This window comes from Mytilus californianus, unplaced genomic scaffold, assembly GCF_021869535.1.
Source record: "Mytilus californianus isolate M0D057914Y unplaced genomic scaffold, xbMytCali1.0.p SCAF_5, whole genome shotgun sequence".
Taxonomy (NCBI): Eukaryota; Metazoa; Mollusca; class Bivalvia; order Mytilida; family Mytilidae; genus Mytilus; species Mytilus californianus.
The window spans coordinates 93,104,111-93,114,401 of NW_026262701.1; the positions used below are offsets into that span (position 1 = coordinate 93,104,111).

The following is a 10,291-nucleotide window of genomic DNA, read 5'->3' on the forward strand; positions in this document are numbered from 1 at the left end:
TATTAACGTCAATTAACACTATCCTACTTCCACGTTTGTTTAGTAACTTTTCCATCCTCACAGTTTTTCCCTCGCACTTGCGCTGTGCGGTTGGCGAATTACTAGCGAGAGTTTTCGTGGCTCAGGTCACTGTATACGGAAAAGCTATCGGTGAATTAGAGTACGGGAAGGCAACAATTCTATAGCAGTACATTTCTGAAGATTTTGATAAGATAAAAGATTTTTCTTTTAAGAGAAAGGCCATGTACATGTGTTTTATAGTAAAACTTATTCACCAATTCGGCAAGATTTTATTTATTTGTAGATCTTGTCTTTCTGATCATTTTTGCTATTCAAAGCTATGTTTTATTGTTTTCAAGATAATAGTCAAAAACTTAAATATTGGTAAAAATTGTTATCAAAGAGCAAGTATTCCTACAAAGAGTAGACTGGTGATTTCGGCTATTTGACTTATTTGTGGATCAAGTTTTGCCGATCATTTTTCTAATTTAAGTTTCTATCTATCTATTATTATTTTTCAGATATTATGCAAAGACGCAAAAAAAATATATGCTATAAATCTTTATCAAAGGGCAATAACTCCAATAAGAGGTCGTCAGACGATTTCATGATTGAAACTTATTTGTAGATCTTATCTTGTTGATCATTTTTGGTGTACAAAGTTTCTCTCTGCATATTTTAGTTTTTCAGATATTCGGCAAACATGAAAAAAATCGGTAAAATTCGTCATTTAAGGGCAACAACTATTGAAAATCGTCTGAGAGTTTTGAAGTAAATAGACAATATGCAGATCTCATCATTCTGAACATTTTTGCCCCTAACAGATTTTCTCCACTCATAGCGGTTTTCAAGATAATAGACCAAACTTGCATTCTACCCCTATATTTAATTTTAGCCATGTCGGCCATGTTTGTTGGCAGGCGGGGTCATCGGACACATTTTTAAACTAGATACCCTAATGATGATTGTGGCCAATTTTGGTAAAATTTGACCCAGTAGTTTCAGAGAAGATTTTTGTAAAAGTTAATGACGACGACGGACGCCAAGTGATGAGAAAAGCTCACTTGGCCTTTCGGCCAGGTGCGCTAAAAATTAGCCAAAATCGTCATTAGAGGGCCATAACTCATATAAGGATTCATCAAATGATTTCAGTCATATCAGCATTTTTGTAAAGCTTGTTTTGCTAATCATTTTTCTGTTAACAGTTTCTACCTTTCTATGATAGTTTTTAATATAATAGGCAATAGCTAAAAAAAATTGACAAAACATTGACATTTATGGGCAATAACTACTATAAGTAGTCATCTGGGAAGTAGTTACAACAAATACAACCTGTTTCACTAGATACCCTAATGATCATTCAATTCAAGTTTGGTTGTAATCAGTTCAGTTGTTCAAGGAAGAAGATTTTTTTCTTCTTTGGGAAGACGATGGACTACCAATTCAACACTGTAATTAGCTCTTTGAATAGTGTTTTTATTGGTATAAATATTGATTTTGTTATCAGTTGTTTTAGTCTTAGATACTAGTACATGATTTTTTTAATTAGTTGTTATTGGCTTTGAACTAGTTGTCAGTAACTGTGAGTACACTCAGATCTCAGGGATGAAGGATGGATAAATACTGTGCCACATCCAATCTGTGTTTATGTTTGTTTTTTCTGCTTTGTATCGATCTGATGAGTCTAGCCTTTTTCAACTGATTTTTATAGTTTGCTTTTATGTTGTGCTGTTAAACCACTTTCCCAGGATAGGGGAGGGTTGAGCGCTCAGAAAACATTTTTAACCCAGCAACATTCTTTATTTGCCTGTCCCAAGTCAGGAGCCTGTAGTTCAGTGCACGTGGTTGTCATTGGTTCATGTCTAGATCTGTCATATTTTTTTTTCGTAAATTGTTTAGTTATAAATTAGGCTGTTAGATTTCTCAATTGAACTGTTTCATATTTTTCATGTCCGTTCATTTTATAGCCATCTATACGGTATGGGTTTTTCTCATTGTTGAAGGCTGTACAGTTGCCTAAAATTGCTTACATCCACTTTATTTGAACTTTGGTGGATAGTTGTCTCATTGGCAATCATACCCCATCTCCTTACTTTTATACTAGGATGAAAGACAATGACGGGTGCCAAGTAAAGGCTATAACTCACCTAGCACTATGCGAGGCAAAAATGCTATGACAGCAACACGTTTGTGTTAGCTGAATAAAGTGAATAATACTAAAAAAATTATTAGGAAACGAAAAAATATATGGTTTTAATCAACCATTGGACTGGTAGGTGGATATTTAACATAATGCAATGAAATAACCTCCTATGTGAAACATATGGACTTAAAACAAGACTTCAATCTACAAGCCATTTCTACAATACCATAACCTGATTTCTTAACCATAATATGAAAAGCCAAACCCTATAGTGAATGTCTCATTGAGTGATAGAATATAATAACTATAGTTGAATATTTTCACAAATATATATATAGAAAGGAACAATATAAGGGAGCAACCATTTAACTTCAAGGTGGGGGGTATGGTTTTTTGTCGGAGTCAGAAAATTTTTTTTTGTCATCTGCTTGACCAGAATATTTTTTTTCATCAAATTGGGGATCATATTATTTTTTTAGAAAAAAACCATAACCCCCCCCCCCCCCTTGAATTTAAATGGTCCTTCCCTAAGAAGCAATGCCTGCCAAAACCTAGTAAATCTCTGTTTAGTAAATACTGATAATAGCAAGCAAATCTTCTTGTCTGTAATTTCTAACTGGGACGACTTTATCAATACATGTAGTCCAGTTCCCATTGGTAGTTGAAAGAAGAGAACCACAAATTTAAAGTACTTTAAAGCCATATATATATATAGAGACCTCTAGATGTTTACTGTTATATCAATAAGCCTTGTTGTCAGACATGTTATTTATAATACCTTTCTGTATCCTTATTTACATGTGCTTTTTAGTTTGTACAGAGATTATAACTTCAGTATACATGTATTTGTTGTCTTAGTATTATCACTTTTATATTTCAAATACATTTTATTTAAAATTCCTTTATGTGATAAACATATTCTAAACAGTAAATGCATAACAAAGTAAGTAGATGTATACACATGTATAGTACCAGAACTAACACCTAAATTATACTGACTCTTTAAGTTTTACATACAAACATGTACACATAATGTCAAACTAATAAATATTAATGCATGCATGATTGTCATCTGAGTATTAATACAAATTGAAAAGGTATTTCAAAATCAATTGTTTACAATTCTTTCTATGGTCAAATACAATCTAGGCCAATTATCATTTTATTGAACTTTTTCTCACACATGTACTTCAGCTGGTTATCTCTCAAAACTGATTTTTTTTCTTATACATCAAATTATGAGACATACAAGAAAAAACACATATTTTTATGTAAAAAAGCTCAAAAGCCAAAAGAATTCTAATATAAGAATTCTTTGCTGGATAAGTCTATATTTTTACTTTTGTTTAACATACTATGTCTAAACTTCTTCTCCATTGTTATATGAGCACCCAAAATAATTTTATAATCATGATTATATATATGTTTTCCACTTTTTGAAATGAAATTATTTCTAATCTTTTAAGCCTCACATATAATATTAGGGGGACATGTTTGTCCATCCCTGCCTTCATCCATCCTGTATCAGGTTTTAGGTTTGGTAAAAGGCATTACCTAGTTGTGGTCACATCAACTTGAAATTTTTTGGCGGGGCATGACATGCATTGGACACATATTTCTTTTTTTTGTTTAATTCCAAATTTGAAATCTAGATATATATACTATATGATAAACAAGCATGACTGAAAGCAGTGTTGAAAACTGATTATATGAGTGAATTTTTCAAGTCCAAGGACCATAACTCTGCACAAAATTATTAGACCAAAACAAAAATTTGAACTTGATCTGTAACTTGTCATGATAAAACTATATACCAATTATCAATCAATATCTTATAAGCATGATGAAAAATACATTAGATATGATTAATAGTTCTCTAGAATTAGATATGATGTAATACAGTATATATCTATTTCAAGTTATAATCAGATATAATTAATAGTTCCAAATATTTTTTTCTTTCATTTGTCACAAACTAATAAAGATTTGTAACTTATCTATAAAATGTCAACAACTTTTATCTACACAATGTAATGTATTGAAATATATACATTAATAAAAATAGATTATTATCTAATTAAAGGATTTCTCTTCATAATTTTTTTTGATATATATAGCATTCAGAAAATTAGTTTATACTAAATAACAAACAAGCCTGTCATAAAATTCTTCAAATAATTTTACAAAGAATGTCTTTTAAAAAATGAGTTATCTCCCTTTGTACAGAAATATGGTTTAACATAGTACTCTAACATTAGATATGGTCCAGAGTTATGGTCCATAACTCTGGACTAAATTATCAGACCGGAACAAAATTCGAACTTGATCTATAACTTGTCATGATAAAACTATATACCAAATATCAAATCAATGTCTTCAAGAACGAAGAAAAAAAGTGTGGAAAGCTGATTTGCCGGACTGACGGATGGACAAATGGACGGAGTGCAAACCTAAAGTCCCCTTCGACTTCGTCCGTAGGGGACTAATAACTGCTACCAAAAGTTTTAAATTCACATATTAATTTGACAGAATACTTCAAATTCAAAACAAGTTAGTATTACTATTAGTGGTATTTTATAGTGCGTAAAAAACATGAAAATGACAAAAACATTATAATGAAAAATTTCAGAAATATTGAAATTAAAAAGCGAATTGTCCGGGGAAAAACAATTTTGTTCAAATGACGAAACTACGACAAGCGAACTGCAAATTGTAGTCCTTGGCCTTGAGAAATATTGAAATTAAAATGCAGACTGACTAATTTTACTGGGGAAAATAATTAACCGGATAAGTGACCCATCCGATGGCGATAAGCGGATTAGCTGTAATCACAACTTTATAACACCTGTTGTAAATGTTAATTAGCTGAAGGTCATAAACTTGTCAGAAACATGTAGACAGGTAGAATTATAGTATTTTCATGCGAAAATATTTTTACACTTTCCAAATTTAAGTGACGAAATTGATTTGAAATACTTTCGTCATTTTGAAAACAGTTTCGTAAATTACGAAAGTGACGAGCGCTAGCAAAATCACTGGTATTAGTGGTATTTTATAGTGTGTAAAAAACAAGAAAAAGACAAAAACATTATAATGAAAAACAAAACATGCAAATGGGTATAAGTTTGATATACTACATTATACTGCTTACTATAACCTGCCATATATCTATAAATACATTATAAAAATCTACATCTGTAAATAAACAAGTTTGATGATTTTATTGCACATATAACTAAGCTTTTAGCACGGTGGATATACTGATTCTGCTCCCAACAGTCTATATTTATGCTCCTTGACCTTTGTACTTTGTGAAAATATTGTACAATACTCGCAGGGTTGATTTTAGATCTTGATTGACAACATCTTCTGGTCTGGCCTTTGGTCTCGGAAGTCCTGCATCCTGCATTAAATCGAATGCAAACTGTACATTATGCACCTTTTGATCAAACGTTGAGGCTGTTTGGTGGTAGTCATATAAAGGAACAAAATATCCTTCCAATAAACCCATCAATAAAACCAGGTAAACTCCATCGTGAAATTGTGCTTCTAAATCGGCAACTTCAAAGTTTATCTTCAATAACTGTTTGTTGACAAATGTAACCAAGGTTTTCTTTACAAGATTAAGTTTGTCGGGTGCATGGTCAAATAATGTATCAAAGGCATCTCGCTCAAATCTTGCACCAATGTCATCATTTATTGTAGTGATATCTTCTACTACTCTCTTGGTCTGGAGTATGCCATCCCTCTTTGTCACAACGATTAAGTTGACGGACACATTATCAGGCATTCTAATTGGTGCTCTATAATGTCTTGCTAAAGTAACTAACAAATGAAGAATGGCGACGAGATTCTTTGAATGAACTTTATCAACACTCCATCTGACTTGATTCCATTGTAACTGTAACAGTCGATTTATTACTGAGAGTATAATCTGTAACTTCTGTTTCTGTCCCTGTTCTGACTGGGTTACTTCTGGTACCTAAAATAAAAGCAAGAAGTTAATGGGATGGAGTGAAAAAATACTTATAAAGATTTATAGCTACTACAAATGACAATATCAGTAAAGTGTGTTTGTAGAAAGATGAAACTAGACTGAAACAAAAGTTTTTCATCTCCCAAGGATATGGAAAGGAAGTGGTTCTGAATAAATATTAAAATAAAGATATCACCATGTCATAACAGTTTTGTGTAATATTCAAAATAATGTTTGACCTGTTGGTAGTTTTCTTATTTTAATATTTGTAACTGCTCTCATTTTACGGATTATATGTTGACTAGTTTACATACTTCCAAAAGCTGTTATTTCATACATGTGTAATCAAATAATTAATCATATGATTGATATTTTAGTTTTGGAGAACATAATTTATTCATAAGTTGTAATTGGCTTTGAAATACATGTAACTCTTAGTGAACATGAGTACTCTTTAATCAGTAATTTGGGTCTTTTTGTTAGTTGGTTTTTGAGTCAAGCCATTTTAAAGACCAAACAGTTTATTCAGTTCTACCAGTGATTTTTTCTTTAAATTTTGTGTCAAGGTATTTCATGATTTTGGAAACAAAATGTTATGAAAAATTATGGGGGTCACCAACTTCGTTTTGTCACTATGGCAACCTCAGTTTCATGTTTTCCCCCCAATATGAACAACATATGGTTGTCATTTAAAAATTCAAATAATATAATAATATTGAACCGACAAGAATAATTCTTTTTTAAAATTGTTCAAAATCACCTTCTACTTAACTTTTTAAAAAAGGAAAGTTTATTTTTGCTAAAAGATGACACTGACTAGATTCTAGACTATTGGACAGTTGGACTATTAGACTTTAGAAGTGTTTTTGTTTTTGCTCGTTGCTTTCAGAAGTTTGCATCAGCACACTTTTCAGTCTACTCTTTCGCCAATGTAATGTTGACGGATGGACAGAAGCATCGACTGATTACGGTATACTAGTCAAACTCCCCAATTATAACGGAAGAATAAAAAGTATTTTTCACTATCTCTTTGTGGCGCTCATTCCCAAATTTCTTGACAAAACGTATTTTGACGCGTATGTCATAGTGGATTCCGTGAAATACACAAAATGGGATGTTCTAATCTGCCACTTTTTGCGAAGATGGAAACGTCATAGAACTTTTATGCCACGATCAAGTTGCGTTAGCTATTGCACACAAACAATAGGCTGTTTGGTCTTTAAACTAATTTCTACAGTATCTTCTTGTGTTGTGTTCTTTTACAACTGTCACTAGTTAGGGGGAAGGTTAAATGAGTCATGGTCATTGAGATTCAGAATAGAAGTCACTACAAACCAGTAAAAGTCTGAAATGGCCTATATCTGTACTCGACTGTACTGATTTTTACTCGACCAGTCTGAATTGGTCTGAAATTTACTTGATAATACTCGACTGTAGTCTGAACCATACTTAACAGTCTGAACTTGTACTCGACCAGTACTTAACCATTTTATACACGTCTGAACCATGCTCGACCTAGTCTGAACCATACTCGACCTAGTCTGAACCATACTCGACCAAGTCTTAACCAACCTAGACCTATTTTTTGTATTTATCTATTGTATTTCATCAATTTAGGAACTGTTTTTAACAACAGCTATTTCCCCTGGCTAGAAATTTGAACAACAATTTGAAATTAAAAATGTATTCAATATAGCATTGAAACCAAAATTTCACAATAAACATAATATAACTTCAACACCATATTCATCAACACTTATATACATACATATATATCACCTTTAAAATAAAAATAAAACAAGCTGATCAAATAATCTCAAAACTGAATTGTGACTAATATTTTCAATGTTATTCAAAAATTTTTGAATGTTTCAGATATATTTTATGGTTACTGGACAATTTTCATCACTAAATTAAGCCTAATATAGATTTATGGTGTCAGTTGAGTTTAGTAAATAATGCAGTGAACATTTTTTTTTATTAAAATATATATAAAATAGCATATAAAGCAACTTGATAAATTTAAAAAATGACACCTTTGTTTTGTTAAACCAAGAATTTAATATAATCATGATAATAGAACTTCCATAGTAATCCTGTGATAAACTTTTAAAAAAGGAAATGTGTTCCAAAGTTACAGTAAAAATTTATTTCAATTAAATTTAAATAATTTTTGTCAAAATTAAAGACATGGCATGCAAGAAGCACTTTAATAAGGTTTAATTACCTCAGTACATGTATGTTTTACAGGTAAAAAGAAAGCCCTATTTTTCTTAAACTCGTGTATTACTTATCTAGTGAATTCATAAAGGCCTTGTGATTTAAGTTTCACAGGATGTTGCAATTTTGAATGAATGTTATTTAGAATTTAATACTCTCTGACCAGGTGTGATCTTTTTCATGAGTTTGCCCCAAGCAGGAGGTATTACTTTATACTTCACCACTAATCAGAAGAACAATTTTATTAATTTCTTTAATTTTTATCCCTTTTTGATATATATATTGTATATAATATATCCCAAATTATAATAATAGATATATTTCTAAAATAAGGTAAAACAGTTTCAGTGATTTTGTTGGCTGTTGTTACCTCATTAAAAGGTAATTATATAACTATTGTACATTTTTTGTATGTAACCATGAAACCTATGTAGTTTTTATTTAGGAATTTAGGAAAATTAATTAAAAAAAAACATGCCAAACAAGAAGCACCTTAATAAGGTTTAATTACCCTCAGTATAGGTGTGGTTTTTAGGTAAAAGAAAATCTTTTTTTAACAAAACTCTAAAACTTTAAAATTAATATATTTAAATTATTACATAAGATAATTTGATTTAACTATCTCTATTTGAAAAATCTGAGAATCATGTAAGAATGTAAAAATCTGTTTTTATAATATATCTTTATTTTATTGTGGCTGTTGTCATGTCAATTAAAAAGAAATTTATTTTAACAGTTAAAATTTAGAAAAAGTAGAGGTTATTTGGTCAAGTATGGTTCAGATTGGTCGAGTATTGTTCAGACCTTTGGTCGAGTATGGTTTAGACTGAAAAAAATAGGTCGGGAATGGGTTAAGACTGTTTCAGACTGGTCGAGTAATAGTTCAGACTATTTTCAATGGCAAAGATAAGGGTCAAGTACAAATCAGTACAGTCGAGTATGGTTAAGACTGGGGTCGAGTAATGTCGAGTAAAATTAAGACCAATTCAGACTGGTCGAGTAAAAATCAGTACAGTCGAGTACAGATATAGGCCATTTCAGACTTTAACTGGTTTGTAGTGAGTTTTTACACTCATATGCAAATTTTTCTGCCAAGCTAAAACATTTGACATCATAAATTCAAAGTGTTTGTTGCATGACTTCAGCCAGAAGATTGTTTGGAGACAGGGATAGGGTCATTTGCAGACAATTCAGCTAAATAGATAGAATTTATAGTGATTTGGGTATTTGTGAGACTTGTCCCAAGAATTTGAGGCACTTGAACTTTTGACATCATACACATCCCTTTTCCTTTGTGGCGTCCATCAATTTCTATTGTGACGTCAATATTTTAGGGGAATGTCTGTGATGTCTAGTAATGGCGGAGAAATAATGCTAATTTAATACATTTTGTATACATCAATAAAGATAATTATGTCTTAGTTACATTTGTCTTAAAACATAGCTGTAATAGAACATTCAATAATTCAATCTAACCTAACAAAGGTGAAATAACCAGGTTACTCATTGTACTTGTATTTTTCATGTACCTGAACTCTTATATCAGCCAATTTTTCTATCAATTTTTGTAGAATTTGACCATCAAATAAATCTTCAAGAATGTCTTTCACTATGATTCTGTCATCTGCCAATACGTCGTTTATCCAATCAAGCAATATCTTAATTAACTCTTGTACTTTAGGGTCTTCTTTTGAAGTTGGTTCAATCATGGACCTTTCTTCCAACTCATCCAGTAAATAACCCTCTGGACCAACGTCTGGAATTGTAGGACTTGTAGGAGATTCAATAGCAAGTTTGCCTTCTTCTTCTAAAATACTTGCTTCTTTAGCTTTCTTCTTGCGACCAATCGTCCCAATTTTATCAAGGAATGATTCGTCCTTTTTCTTTGGCGTTCCAACGGTCGCAGGATTGGGTGAGGTTGCCATTTTCACAACAAAAATCCAACCGGAAGT

The 10,291-nt window shown here is 31.5% G+C and overlaps 1 protein-coding gene across 1 annotated transcript; it reads right to left on the reverse strand.

The window, feature by feature from the left end:
- Positions 1-3,010: 3,010 nt before the first annotated feature.
- On the reverse strand, positions 3,011-10,291 carry LOC127700207 (beta-parvin-like). The gene is made up of 2 exons (XM_052203616.1): positions 9,869-10,291; positions 3,011-6,125 (listed from the first exon to the last, which is right to left on the reverse strand). Exons 1-2 carry the CDS (start codon positions 10,262-10,264, stop codon positions 5,430-5,432), a joined length of 1,092 nt encoding a protein of 363 aa, XP_052059576.1. The 5' UTR covers positions 10,265-10,291; the 3' UTR covers positions 3,011-5,429.

Excerpts from the sequence above, each read along its gene's own strand:
- LOC127700207 (XM_052203616.1), bottom strand. The coding sequence starts at position 10,264 with ATGGCAACCTCACCCAATCCTGCGACCGTTGGAACGCCAAAGAAAAAG. Across the intron at positions 6,126-9,868 it reads TGGCTGATATAAGAGTTCAG|GTACCAGAAGTAACCCAGTC; the intron begins GTACATGAAAAA and ends CTTTTATTTTAG.